We start from the raw sequence: 15,751 nt of genomic DNA, 5'->3' as shown, positions 1-15,751 counted from the left end.
TTTGGTGGCGGGAGTGGAGCAACCAGGGGCGGTGGTGGGTCACTGTTGGAAATACGACGGGGGTGGTGGGGGTGGGGAGGGGGAATTCGATGGGGGTGGGGGGGGGAGGGTGGGGGCTGCTTGGGTGGGGGAGGGGGTGGTTGGATGATTAAGGTAGGGGTGAGATGTTAGGAGGTTAGGATTAGGGTTCAAGAGTTAGGGTTAGATGGTTAATTAGGATTAAAGGGTTAATTAGGGTTAATGACTAACGAAAACTTAACACCGTTAGTCATTAAGGGGATTTCGTACATTTGTTTGAAACAATAAGGGTACCTGGTGCATTTTTTTAAAACTAGGGGTACCCCATGAATTTTGAAAAACCACAAGGGTACCTGGTGAAAAAACCGAACTAATAAAGACTGGAGGGAGTACAAGTAAAGAAGAAAAGCACCCCGAATGATTGAAATATTTGCTATCTTGAAGTATTCGATTTTAGGTTGATATGTCATACATGTGCTCTTTCAGCAGGGTAATTGTTCAAGATCATCAATATAGTTTTTTTTTTAAAAAAAAAAATACGTTTCAACGTGGGGTGATGTTGATGCCATAATTTTTATGTCTACACAATTATCAACACTACCACATCGCTAGACATCCTAGCAAACTCCTGAGACCTGCCACCACATACCAAACGGGCCTTTTGCCTTCCAAAGTCACCATATAATTCAGTATTCACCCCACGAGATATCTAAATATCTAGATCAAGCTTCAGTCCCTAGTCCTGAGACCTACCATCACACATACCAAACGAGCCTTTTGCCTTTCAAGGTCACGATTAGATTAGCTTTTTCTTTATGACAAAAGAACCACATACAATTCACAATATTCACATCCCTAGGCCGAGGCACCAAATCCCAAGTAGCTATTTTAATCAAAGCATTAAATTCATCTTTCACCCCAAGTCACTATTTTAATTAAATCATAATTAAATCAGTAAGATCATTGATTCATCGTTCATTGTTCATGGCCACATTCCAATTAGATACCATATCGATCATTGCATGTAGATGCTCCCGAATTACTATCATTAATTAGCCTATGAAAAGGGTCGGGCAGTAACTAAGTACAGAACAAAGACAATAAAGATTAGACGAAAAAGCAGAAACTTTTCACTATTGGATGATGAAACTAAAACAGCAGGAGAGCCTGAAGGTCGACTACCATACATTAGCACACATCGACATTGTACCTATGTTAGCCAAACTGAAAAATTAAAAAGGGGAAGGAAAAGGGTAAAGTACAACCTCCAGGGAACAGGACACAGTAGCCAAGTCCAGTCCTTCAGTACACAGATTTAAGCCCCTAATAATTTGGCCAATTTCTGGACTTCAAAAGTGCTACTACTACAGATCCTGAAAAACCTGGAGGACACGATGGCTTTTTTAAAAAAAGATTAGTAGCTGTTTTGCCATAACTGTTGAGTTTGCTTAGGCTGTTGGCCCTGGGAACCGCTCAAGGAACCATCCCTCGACATTTGTTGTTGTTGGTGATCAAGAGAGAGCCCACTTTGAGAATGGTAGAAATTGGGATACCCAGAAAGCTGCCCATAGTGCTGTGATGGCTGCTGGCTTTGTCGGAACCCAGCAGGCTGCTGGTTTTGACCCTGGAAGCTGTTGTAATATGTGCTTCCTGGAACTCCTGACAATGTTCTCGACCCCGCTCCCTGAAACCCATCCAAATCCAATATACAGAGTTTAATTGTAAGGTCTGATTATAATTGTTAACCAAAAACTAAACACTAGGATTATGATGACTTCACCTGTTTGACTAACACACAAGAAATTTTACTTTGTAGAAGTCCAAAAAAGAAAGAACCATTCAAAAGAAAACATGAAACTAAAATTATTTTCAAAATGGAAAAATGCTGAAAACTCAAATGGGCAGGCAGCAAACACAAGGAGAAAAAGTTAATTATTGGAGGAAATAACCATGAATGTCTTGGGACAGATAATAAATAACAAACCCTGGAAATTTCCACCACCAAATGGTCCAAAAAATTGAATGTCTTGACTTCACACAACAATCATGAATGAACACTTACCCCCCATTCAAACTTTCCTTTGCATTGCTTTACCACAATTAAATAGAACTCTAATTACAGATATTCCAAATATGATTTAAGGAACAACAAAGAGGAATGAACCACTTATACATACAACAAAGAAGGAAAATTTATTACCTGCTGCAGAGAGAGGAGATGACTGGCGTCTTTGTATTGTGAACTTAACAGGTCATCATAGTTCACAGAAGTGCCCGCAGGAGCGCTTGGAGGGTTCAGCGGGAAGTTATTAGGGATGCTATTTGAATTCCCAAACGCACCATATCCTGAGGGAACAGCAGCAGCTTGGGGTAAACTGCTTACTGAAACACTGTTTTTGTACTGGGGAAGCACTGCTGCGGCTAGGGATTGAGGATATGTGCTATTACCCGCCGCAAAAGCTTGCTGGAATGCAGAAGGCATGTACGTGTAGTTTTGAGGCAAGAATGGATAGCCGATCATATTAGCAGCAGCGAAGTGGCCCATGGGCACAGAATGCTGGGAATACGGATGGACCAAGTGTTGCTGAAGAGCAGCCCCACCAGAGATGTTACTGCCACCAGGTAGATTCTGTGTTGCCTGTGCAGCAGAGAAGTTGCCAGTCTTCAGTGCCTAAATGTAGATCAAATAAGAATAACAATTGTCTGGATAACTTAATAATCATTTGCAAAAGCCTCAGTAGAGTCTTGGAAAGATTTTCAGGGAGTTTGCTTAGAGGGATAAAACAGAAGGGATAGAAGAAATGCTATGTTTTTGTTCAAAGTTAGTTTTATTTATAAAACAAACAAAATAAGGATAAGAAAAGAGGAAAAGTTTATTTGAATTTTTTTTTTAATGACAAAATCACTTAAGAGCTAAAGGTTTCTTAAGTAACAATATTTCCAGACAAATTCATCCACAATACTAGGAAAAAAAAGACTAATACCAAATAACAATGCTAAAAACAAAAAATTAGATTTGGAACTATACCTCCGACAGATTTAAAAGGTAAAAACTAAAAAGTACAATAAAAGGTAAAAAGTACACAGCAAAAAAATACTAAAGTTTTCGAACTAAAAAGGAAGACATTATTTCTGCAGAAAAAAGGGCTGACGAAAATGTTCAGTGCATCAATTCAGAGAAAGGTAACTTTATCTCTGTAAATACGATTTGTCGATGCCCAACTAGTGCACTATTCACATGAGAATTTTAGGGAAAGTGACTCGGTAGATGCCCAACAAGTGCGATATTACATGAGAGTTACGGGAGAGGGGTCAAATCTATAGATGCCGAACGAGTCAAATACCAAATTATAATTAGCAAAAAAAATTAGTAGTTCCCACATAGCAGAAAGAAAAGAGGAGAAAAAGGATCGCAAATTACCTCAGCCATTGAAGCAGTTGGACCACCAAGTGATGATACTGAGTTTCCATACTTTGAAGCCATAGATTGTGAAATGGGGAAAGGTGAATATGCAAGCTCAGACTCCCTCAGGGGCTGTGCATTTGATGCCAAGAGTGTGTTCGGCAAAGAGTTGGAATACGGCTGCATAAGAAACAAAAAAGTGAGGGGAAAATATTTTACCTCCATGCACCAGAAGAAGATATAATGAGTAATCTTTCACACTTTCAAAAATTAAAATTTAAGGAAGAAGATATAATAAAAGTCAAAGGCATGCAGCAAAATTTTTAGATTTGATATAGTGGTATAACTCATCTAAATATACATTGACAGCAAAATTTCAGATTTTAGGCGCATCCTTAATGGTTACAGGAGATGAAGCAAAAGCAGAAGTTTCATCGGGCTAGGTTCAAGCTCAACTTCTAAAAAGAAAAAGGGACATTTAATTACATACAACAGACTATAGAGACCTTTATCTGCTGGAAAATAAGGCCAGTTTCATCCAATGCAGAGCCTTAAAATTTGTCAATATTTGGATGCCTTGAGAAGAAAACCCAACAAAATCAAAGTTTGCCCTTCCATATTTCATGGCAGAATAATATACGACTTGACATCCTCGAGTTCTACTAAGAAAATGCACCATTACGGAGAAAGCATATTAGGCCTAGCACCAATAAAAATCAAGTATTTGTATCGTCATTATACTAGGCCTAACACCAAAAAGTTCTACTAAGCAAAAGCACATTATGGAGAGAGCAATTTACAAGTTTTACTAAATGAAAGACACGATACAGCAAAAGTATGTCAGGCCAAATACCTATTAGAAAATAAGAGAAAGCTGAAGTATTGATATCATCATATGACTAGAGCACCAAAGAGCATTACATCAAAAAAACTCGTTTCCGACAGTTAAGGCCTCAAACTCCACTCCCTATCGAGAAAAATAGCTAACTCTAGAAATTTATAAGAAAAAACCAGGAAAAAGGAAAAGAGAGAGAGAAATTAAAGAAAGATAGAATTCAAGGACCATTATAAAGTCTGCCAATAAAAAAACTTTAAGGAGATAATCAGGTCTTTGGCTAAGATAAATCAGATCCCTCAATATTGAGTTCACAAAATAAAGTTAGTGAAAGCTTTTATAGCTTGTGGGTTTGGCAATATATGGAAAAGCAGAAAATATAGGAAATTTCTACTAAATTTCAGGTTATGGGAGTTGGGACTCGATAACTCAGAACACCTATCTTACTACTGTTGGTATTACTTTAACTGATTACCACTGCAATTAACAGACCTACACAAAGAACTCTGTGTCCTCTAAGTTGCAATTGGTATCGTCCTTATATACGAAAAGACCTCCAGCAAAATCTCTCAACTGAACAAAACAACATTGTGATGAAAACCAAATCTACTCTATCACTAAAAGAGAAGTCCGGATAAGACATCCTAAGATACAAAAGAGAGACTAGTCCATAGCCCAGGAGCGCATCTAGCTATAACTGAATTAATGCTCCTGTTAGCCTCCACCCAAGTGATATATAATCTGTTAAACTTCTTACAATTAATTTCAACCATCCTATAAAACCTCAAATAAGAAACAATAGCAACAAAGAAATACTATAGAAACAGCACAAGTTTATCCTCCTAAAGGATCAGCTGCCAAACAACCAGAATCAGGCCTGAAACTTGGAATTCAGAGTCCACTAACAACCTCAGGTTGCTGCAACAAGTTCTATTTGTATTTGAAAACAAACCAACCAGGATGAGTGACACTGTAAGGAAGAATGACATTTAAAAACCCGCACGGCGGCCCCCAACTTATTACTTATGCTTTTTGAGACAAATGCCAATAATACAACATTACCAAAACATGAGAAGAACTCATGGTGGTCACTTGCCTGGCCCACTTTAATTGGTTTTGACAAATACTTCTGTTTTAAGGAAGTAAATTTCCAGAGAAAAAAGAATTTAATTGAAGGAAGTTCTCATAATGCCAAACAAATGATCAAGAGAAAAATGTTCCGAAAGAACAAAACTAAATAAGAATGCCATGTGAATTTTTGAAAACAAGTTCTAAAATAGTGTTAAATAGAGTACCGATACATAAGTATAGTTGTGGACAAGAAAATTAGAGTTTAATTTAAACAACTTAAGAATATCATACCCCCTATGTTTTACAATCGTTTATCCACTTTTATTTTCATCAAAACCAAGGAAAATGGGGTAATGTTGGGGAGAGAAATGGAAAAGGAAGGGTAAGGAGAGAGAAAAATGTAACAGAGATGTGAGTATTAGAATAAAAAGTTGTGGTAGACCCCATGTCGCAAAATAGAAAAGATGAAGAAAGTAAATATTTTGAAATGTACCAGAACGAAAAATCAGTTAATTCTAACAAAAAAAAGGGAGTAATATTCAAATTTAGTATAATATCAAGATATCATAACTTCACACCATTGGGGAGTGCTTGAAATGTGCTTTTAAATAAGATCCATATATCATATAGCCACAAATCCTATAACAATTTAAATTTTAGATGAAACAATAATGTATATGAAAATCCAACTTATTATTCTCTTATCATAAACTGTTTACATGTTTTTTTATGTCTCTAAACCCTATTTATTTTTAAACATATTTTTACTTGCGACAGGGAATTAACTTATGATACCAATAGTAGGAATATTGTATTATAATTATGAATTACTACCTCCATTTCGCAATACATGCAAAATTTGTTTTTTCATGTACTCCAACATGCTCCTTTGGAAATTAATATCTTTAATTGCGTATAAGTAAAATTATAAAAAGTTGATATTCGAAATCCTTGCATTGAGACGAATTTAATAAGATCCCACTTGACTATGTTTTTTCTTACATAATGGCAAGAAAAAGATCGTCAAAGTTGGTTGATGAATAGTGCTCAAATGAGAAATGTTGCATGTACTGTGAAACGGAGGTAGTATAATATAAAGAGGAGTACAATACTATATCAATGACATGTTTGTATTGTCCACTTCTTAGCATGCACGGGTTTAAAAATTAGTACTTAATCTTTACAAAGAGACGGGAGGGAGAAACACAGAGATTGTAGTATGCTCACCATTACACCTGACAAAGAAGGCAGACCTTGCATCTGAGAGTTTATTTGTGAATTTTCAAAAGATGAATTCAACTGTTGGCTGTTCTCGAAAGCATAATTAGCAGTGGATGGGGGGAAAGAGTACTGATTAGATTGTGCAGCTTCAGGAGCCTCCTGTTTTAACATATCAGCCTGTGAAGCTGATGGAGCATCAAAATTACTAGAACCACCCATTCTGTGGGAAGTATTTACATCTGAAGTAGTTCTGAGATGTTCATCCTCGTAGTATTCAGGATTTCTACAGAAACAACAAACAAATATATATAAGACATCATCATAATGACATACATAAGATGCAAAGTTAAGTTAGAACACTTAGCATACCTAGCTTCAGAGTGTACAGCTGATGGAGTATCAACAGATACAGCTGCCTCCTCATTACTTTTTACAGCTCTTGATCCAAAAGATCCTGAGAATGGAGCATTCATTCCAGATCCAAAACTACCAAAGCTCAAATGCGAGCATTCAGTAGACTGCACTTGCAGGTGATCAGGAATTTTCACAGCAGGACCATCCTCTTCAGATGGGGTATCCTCATCTTCATCATCATCCTCCTCCTCAATTTCATCCTCCTTTGGCAAAGATAGACTCTGAAAATTGTTGGTCACAGATGATACTGATGCACTGGCATCTTCAACTATAGAGTAAGACCAAAAGGAAAAAAGGTTAAAATCAAAAACTCTACAATACGTATATGCAAGATTTAAAAGAGAAAAACAGAGATCAATGACTGATTAACATAAAACTCAACTGTAGCTCCTATCTTCTACTCATTCAAAAAGATTAGGTACTTGTAACCTTAAGATAGGGTTTACAATGATTCCCATAACCCTACCTTGTCCTGGTTGATATTACTTATCTCATCCTATACATTTAGAGGGGGCGCAGAAAGACTTTTAACAAATATAACATATTCCATCACCAGTATACTAATTCTAGAGTAGCTCTAAGATTCTTTATTCACAAAAAAACTGCTTCAACTTAAGAAGAGTAGTATATTTATCAAAACGATTTCAGCTAAAAAGGTGGACAAGCCAGATCTTCTCACATAAACAAAAGGGTGAACAAAGTAATTCCACAGAAGCATGAAGATGGTTGACACAATCATGAGACTATGATATACTTTAACCAAAAGCCTTCAATATAGTTTATTCCAATTCAAAAGGAAGGCAGTTCATTTTCACATTTACAGCATATATTCAGTATGTACCTTCTCGATGGTGAACTTGGTATGAGCTGATATTCTGGTACATGCCATTATCAAAACCAGAAGCACTCCCAGAGTTGTCTTCTTGTATATTTTGGTTAGATTCAGGAATAGATCGAACAGAGCTTGGATGTGCATCATCAACAATATCATGCTCCTCAAATCGAACCTCATCAGATCGAGGTATATATTGCTGTTTTGTTGTGTCATACGGGTCACTGTATGCTTCAGAATCAACAGAGGGCTCCATGATGGCAGAGACGCTAGCAGCTGGTGGGTCCTCATCTAGGGGCCAGTCACTGTTAGGAGGTACATGTCCAGACAACCCTGAATCTGGGTTGGAAGCATTAGCTTGTGATGGGTGAAAATCATGAGGTGCACCTACTGAACGAGATCCCCAGGGATGTTGATTATTAACATGATGTTCAGATGATGTCAAAGTACTGCCGACTTTTCTCTGCGGCCTTCCCATCTTAACAATGTCAGCCATTGACACTTGACCAGGGATACCTGACCAGGCAGGTTGAAATCCAGAAGATGGAGATGCACCTACTAATGCTTCAGCAGCATTATATGATGATGTTTTGGCCGTGGTAGCATCACTGTAACAAAGGAACAGCCTCCATACATGAGTAACAAGTCGAATCGAGAGTGCAAATTCACATTACGATTGTCAAAGATACAGCTAGAGGCACTAGGAGATCAGATTACTACGAACAGATACCAGAGATAACTATATTGGACAATTATATTGGCAAACCCACTCAAAAATATATATCTAAGGCTAGACAACCAATTCTAACATATGATATTTCACATTACACCCTTTTTTCAGTACTTTCTTGATTTACAATTGATGATTGGCGTAACTAGACCATGAGTGCACTGTGTGTAAAACAGTCAAAACGCATTTTATAAAACATTACTTTCAAAAAAATTAACATGATCAGATGCTTGAAACATATTCTCCTTATAATGTGTAACATATGCTCACAAATCACAAAACTGACTAGGATTCAGTAAATAATGATTCAACTGTTCTACATCATTACACAGTTCACCAATCTCTTACAAGCATGCCAACAGCACTTAAAAGTAAGGTCTCAAGTAACAAAAACAACAGAAAAAAAAGGTTACCTTACCGATAATTAACCATAAACCAAAAAGAAACACTCATAACGCATGAAGGAAGCAACACAGCGAAGCAACCTTTTTTGTAAATTGGCCAACAATCTCAGTTTTGAAAGGCACGAGATCACCAAAGAGAAAAGATTCCCTGGAGCCTACGTGCAGGGGATAAGGCAAAGGCACGTGAACCTTTACTTACTATATATATTATTTTATTTTATTGGTTTTTAGTTTTAAATTATAAGTAGGAGAGCCTCATATACAATTACAACGGATAATACTTCAAAAAAAAAAAGGCAATAAAAGAAAGTCAGGGAAGGGCTGACTGCCTGAGTCACATTACTACCACAGTGGTCTGGTCATAAAAAGAAAAAAAAGGGAGGAAAAAAAAGCAGAAGCCTCGACTCTTGAAGATTCGTACAGTTCAAAGGACAGGAGCTTCTAACAGAGGCAACCTCCACATCGAAGAAACCAAAGGAAGGAATGTGAGTTTGACAGAAAGAAGCAGTGAAGAGAGAGAAGAGGAAGCGCGGAAAGAGAGGGAACAGCGAGAAAGAGATAGTAACTGATCTGGACACACTAATCATCTTGGCTGCCAGCAGCTTTGGTGCCAGAAGCAACCAGAGATCGTTAGCCGGCATTCTCTTCCATGACCGTAGAAGCAACGGACATATGTTGCACTTGTGTATTACAGTTTCTGAATAAGGGTTAAATAGGAAGCAAATTAATGAAATTAAATGAGGGGTTTTGCTCAAATTTGATTTATAAAGCTTAGGTAAGCTTAATCTGAAGGAAAAAAAAATCTTCAGCTCAAATCTAGTCAATCTCGCACGTCTTATACCAGAAGCAACCCGAGCACTGAGCTGGAAATGCATGCATGCCAGCACCAGTCGTAGATTGCTGCGCCCAACAAGTGTAAAGCAATATGGATAAGCCTCTCGTGTGGGCACGTCTTGGGGATCTTTTAAACCTAAGCCAACAATGAAGAACGACCCGACTGATACAATAGAGTATCACTAAGTTACATAGGCTGCTCACTCTACTATCTAGTTTATTACAATGGTGTTTGGACAGCATTGATGGAGGATGGGGGAGGGAAGGAGAAGGAGGGAGGAGAAGGGAGACGTGGACTCTTATTAATCATCCAAATCTGTCCAACTAAAGAAAGATTTAGTGTATTAAGCAAGAACTAAAATCCCTCTATTTCCCTTCCCTCACTCCCTTATTAAAGGAAAATAGATCCACTACTCTCCCTCCTTCCCACCCCTTCAAATCCCTATCATATCCAAGCACATTATTAAGAAGAGCAAAAGATGTTATAAAGACACACTGAATTTCACTTTGTATTACTACTATTTACTAGTCAGCTATATACTCCTTTTTGCCCCTAGTGTAGAATAGCTATATTTCTCAACTAAGTGAGATAAAAAGAAAAAGGAAGAAGAATACACTAGAAATTAAAGATAAAAGTTAACATCCTGATGAAACAAGCTTGTTCTACAAAACATTAGGGTCAAGGTATAATGGTACCAGGTTGTAAGAACTAAATAGAGGCAAGCATACCTAAGAGGTGGTTGCCGTCTGTTTACGTTATAACTAGCCATACCCATGGCAGAACTTGTATAAGCACTAGGTCCATTTTCCTTCTTGTAAGCAGATTTACCACGTGCGGCACCAGAGTCTGACAAACAAATTAAAAATCAGTAACACCCTCTACAACAATATTGATCACCATCCATAACTAATATGATGACAGATATAACTCACCGGAGGTCCCATAGTGGCCCATACTACTGCGACTGGAATAGCGGTCTGTCCCAGCCCTACCACCTCGCGTGGAGGTGCCACTCGTTCCACGAACCCTTGAATCACCCACATCCTTATTCTGAAGACAGCAAGCATTCATTTAGAAAGTGTACACACATATACAATGAAGCTACAGTGAGATAACATTTGTGCTAAGAAAATTAGGTATAAAAACTCAAGATCTGTACGGACAAGGACACCTTTCACTAAGAATGATTGTGGGCGAAGTAAACATGCTTAGGATAATTAATCAATAAGTCCAACCAGCAAGTAAGCATATCCAGACAGCAAGTAGCATACCCACAATCATATAACCCATAAACTAAACAATAGAAGTTAATAGCAGCAAAATAAATTTACATGCCAAGGTTCAAGAAGTGCAAAAGAAAACTACAGCATTTACAAGATGCGACAAAAACTTATGTGTTGTTTGCAAGCGCACCTTTTTTCTCTTTTCTTGTTTGCTCTTCACCTCATGAAATGGATCTACATAACCGACAATTTCAAATTAGAATAAGCTCCAATGGCAACAGAGGTGATGATGACAAAGCTACGTGAGCCATAATAGGTAAACTGTCCTCTAAAAAGAGAAATCAATGCATATTTGCAAGGCATATTAAGAAAAAGCAAAAGCCTAAGGGAAGGCCAATATCACAATGCAACCGTCTCATCCATCAATTATCCAATAAACAATCCTGAGTACATCAAACAGGCTACTAGAATGAAATGGCTTTGAATTGACCAATGGAGACACCCTGTTTCCAAATGATTAAAAAGCTATAGTTACTCATTGGCAACGTAGACAAAATCTTAGGCAGCGCCTTAGCATCAATCATTGTGCATCTCACAACAACATCCAAACAACTTCTAACCATAGGAAAAATTGAACTTCTACCTCAAATTTGGCAGAAGAAAAAAATTTAGTACTAGTGAAACAGAATCCACGAACATTTGGCAGATATTTAGCATAAAAGGGCACAATTCAGGAGACTACCTCAATCAAGAGAAAAACTAAATCCTAAACCTCCCTGCCATACATGTTCAGTAAATATCTAGACAAAAAAGAAAAGCAAAACATATTACAGCTCAAAGAACAGTCCACAAAAAAAGTAGAAGAACAAGGGCGTCGTCGAGACCCAAAACCTCATAGTCTGCCAACATTAGGTGCCTTAGCAGATTAAAGCACCAACAAGCAACTATTTAGAAGTCCCCAACATAGATGAGTTTTTTAGACTCCTGCCCACATGATTGCAGTTGAAAGTAAGATGAATTGCCCTTAAAGAAACCACTCCTACAACCCACAAATGGAGCATCCTTGTTTACAAACCATTTGTTTAGAAATGGAAGTTTTAGTCCACAGAACATTGTCCAGTGGCACATACATAGACATTCCTTGGCGAAAGCTTGTCGAAAGATACCAAAAGATTTCTAGAACACGGTTGGCAAATAAATGATTCCCTTAAAAAACAAGTAAAAAGCTTCAATAACCACCACTAAAAGATCCATTAAAGAAAAAACGAACTTGAAATCCGCACGAAACTAGAGAAATAAAGCCACTAAAAACTGAAATGTAACCCTAAATATTTGGTTTTCTACACATCAAACTCCTCCATCTCACATCAAAGCGCAGCTAAACTTGATACCATACAACAGAAACAATGACGAGTCATCTACTCCACACTTCAAAGAAAGTAAAAACCCAGAACACAACATCAAAGACACAAAATATCTCACTCAACCCACATAACTAAAAACACAAAAAAAAATTGAGAAATAAACCATTTTCCAAGAAACCCATAAATTATTCATCGCTAAAAATAAAACCCAGAAATTAAAACCAACAAAAACTCACAAAACAAAACACTGAAGATTAAATCTCGCTCACCTAGATTTCATTTTCTTACATTAAAAAAGAAAACCCAAAAAAATAGATTCGCTTTCAAACACCGGGTAGTTATCCAAACACAAATAAAATAAACAAAAAAAAAATAAAAATAAAAACCCTAAAAAGATAGAGAGAGAATTAGACCTAGCAAAAGAAGACGTTCAACCGCTACATCAACATTCATGTCACATTCTTTCAACATAGCATAGATCTCATCTTCAGAACAGTTCACAACTTCTTTTAAACTCTGTATCAATTGTTTTGATGAAGTTGGAACTTGATTCAACATCCCACCATTACTATTATTATTGTTGTTACTCGCACCTACTCTTCCAGTACCCAAACCCATTATTTTTTACCACTTTTTTTCTCGATTATTTAGATGGATCTGAAAAAAAATAGTTTGAGTTTCTGGGTAATTTGAGTTTCTGGGTTTTGTTTCTCTCTCTATATTTCAAGTGATGAAAATCCGCCGAAACTGTGAGAAAGATTATGGGGGTTGAGGGAAGTGAAGAAGAGGGTTAAAAGTGAGCAACTTTCTCTTTCTCGCTAGACAAAACAGAAAACCCTCTTTCTTTCTCTCTCCTGTGTTTTATTATTATTATTATTATTATTATTATTATTATTATTATGATTATGATTTATTATTTCTGGGGTTTTTTATTAGGGGAATTTTTCTGTGGATTTTGTTTTAAATGGGTAAAGTTTTTTCTGTTTCTAGGAGGGGGGAATAATTAGTGAGAATTTGAGAAGTGGGAAGATTTTTGTATGTGAATATAAAGTTTTTGTTAGAGAAGGAGAGAGGCTGATGATGGGAGAGGTAGGGTTTCAAATGGGGAAAGTGACAAGGAATAATATTTTAGTATTATCCAAAAATATATAAAGGTATAATGTTTTAGTGTTATCCAAATAATATAAAAAATTATATATTTCTTTTTAAATACAAGGGTGATAATTTCGTTATTCTAGTTGTATTTGTTTTACGACTTAAGTCTTGAAGGTCTCATATTTATCATTTGAAGGGTTTATTTGATAGTACTTTGTCATTTGAAATTCACGGATTTGTGAATTTATATGATGATAGTCCATTATTTGTTTTGAATCTTACTCAAAATTAGGTTTTCTATGAGTGTAATTATCTTGAACTAGATTGTCATTGCTTAGTTCACTATTTAGGATAAGACTTTTAGTTTTTCTCATATTCCTACCACTTATTGAGTAGCGAATATCTTTAGAGGATTTTAGGAAACAACAATATAATTATCATCTCCACAAGTTGTGCATATATGACTTGCATTCAGCAAATTCAACGAGTATTGGAATATGTTATTAGTCCGTATTAGACTTAGTATATGTTAATTAATGTAGCTAGAAAGCTCGTGAGTCTTAGGTTGCATATAAACTTAACATTATAGTCTATATAACCAAGAGAATATAATGTTGTCTCAAGGAGACAAGGACTTTCTCCATACAAGGGGAATACCTAATGAATTTGACTTACGAATTGAACATGGGAGCTAAGAAGATGGCTTGTATATATGTTGGTCTTTATTAAATTTATATTACCAGAAGCATCAAAATTGATAAAAGGTAACATGCATATACTTAGTATGAATCTAAATAATAATATTGATATAACTTTATACCATATTATATCCTTGCAGATTTGATCAATTTAGAGACTAAAATACCAAGTGTGATCCACATATATTTATTCACTCATCGCTAGATCGTCTTGTAAGCTGCGAGCTTAGAACAACAAAGGAGCAAGATCAATATTCTCTCTCTTTTTTCACTATGAGGGGAGTGAGATTAGGTTTCTCACATTGTTGTGAATCTAACAATTGATGCATCATGATCTTCCACTTGAAATAAAGATTTGACCTATTGATGCAGTGATTGCTCGAAACAATAAGTAATAAAGAAGGATTATCTCAAGGTCAATAAGGCATAATCCGTGATCAACATATAAAGCACGTAAGCATCAAAGTTGAGTACATATAGTCTTATAAGAATAAAACGACCTAGCATGATACTACATAATAGTAATAAAAAAGTCATGCACTACAGGCAAAATGAATTGCACTCGAACGAAACACGTCTCCAATAATAACTTCTTTAATTAATATAAGTTGAATAAGCAATGGACAAGTTGTCTAAACCAAAATTGATCTTCAATAAGAAGACAGAGCAATAGGCGCAACTCCATGCCCTCGAAACCAATCGATATCGACAAAGTTATTTAAAGAGAGACACATTGTTTAAGCGGTCCTCAAAAAGCCATGGGCTATCACCATGAACTCCAACTTCCATTGTTCAATAGTCTAGAGGTGCATTACTCTAGAGTTTTATTGCTCATTGTCTTTCAGTTTAAGTGATTAAATAATAACCAACAATCAAAACCAACAAACAATAACCAACACTCAAATATAATATTTTATCTTTGATTAATAACAATGATCACATGATATACCAAATTCATAACCATTAATCCTTTTATCCAAACTATTCAATAAAATCAATATCAAATCAATGTTATTAAGACATATCTTTCCACTTACTCCATCTTAAATGTGTAAAAATAGAACATAAATCGTATTAAGTAATGGTGATCAAATTTGTAACCTCAATCTTGAACTCAACTTTTGGTTTATGGACCAATTATGAAGTAATGACGGAGAAATCTACATTCGATAAGACTCTGAAATGTCTCTATAGTTTTCCAAATATTCAATTAGGTTTATGAGTCTGTCTTTAAAGACTTGTTAGCAACTTCTTTCAAAATGAATTTCAAATTAAAAAACCTTTTACAATGAGGTAATCAGATTCGTGCTCATCCATTGCATGCAATATTAATATGCCTACAATCGAATTATGAGTTGGTTAAGTATTATGATTTTCGGATTTGTAAGGGGAAGAAGATGCGAGAACACTGATGAACAACATTTTTTGAATATGTATATGTTTGAATTATGTGGCAGTATTTGGTATTCTGAATTATGTGATTATGTGGGGATGTACATGTCCTAATTAAAAGTCTTGCAAACAATAAGTAAAAGGTGGGAGATACGTTACTCAAAAGTACTCCAGAGAGATGGCATTGTGCCTCTGTTTATTCGTGTTCTCTACCCC

General features: G+C 36.2%; 1 protein-coding gene across 3 annotated transcripts; it reads right to left on the bottom strand.

Annotated features, from left to right (window-relative positions):
• Positions 1-1,125: 1,125 nt before the first annotated feature.
• On the bottom strand, positions 1,126-13,228 carry LOC104883839 (uncharacterized). 3 transcript variants are annotated; one of them, XM_019247456.3, is made up of 10 exons: positions 12,764-13,228; positions 11,177-11,220; positions 10,696-10,813; positions 10,492-10,609; positions 7,804-8,402; positions 6,918-7,230; positions 6,555-6,831; positions 3,440-3,601; positions 2,219-2,680; positions 1,126-1,702 (listed from the first exon to the last, which is right to left on the bottom strand). In XM_019247456.3, exons 1-10 carry the CDS (start codon positions 12,966-12,968, stop codon positions 1,433-1,435), a joined length of 2,568 nt encoding a protein of 855 aa, XP_019103001.1. In that variant the 5' UTR covers positions 12,969-13,228; the 3' UTR covers positions 1,126-1,432. The 3 variants fall into 3 exon arrangements, with proteins under 3 accessions (XP_019103001.1, XP_010666705.1, XP_010666704.1); XM_010668403.4 differs by having other exon boundaries at positions 2,219-2,656; XM_010668402.4 differs by having other exon boundaries at positions 2,219-2,689; positions 12,764-13,225.
• Positions 13,229-15,751: the final 2,523 nt, after the last annotated feature.

The sequence above is a fragment of the Beta vulgaris genome, chromosome 8 (genome assembly GCF_026745355.1).
Source record: "Beta vulgaris subsp. vulgaris cultivar EL10 chromosome 8, EL10.2, whole genome shotgun sequence".
In the NCBI taxonomy this organism is placed as follows: domain Eukaryota; kingdom Viridiplantae; phylum Streptophyta; class Magnoliopsida; order Caryophyllales; family Amaranthaceae; genus Beta; species Beta vulgaris.
The sequence above is the reverse complement of the archived record's forward strand: the minus strand, read 5'-3'. Positions and strand labels throughout refer to the sequence as shown.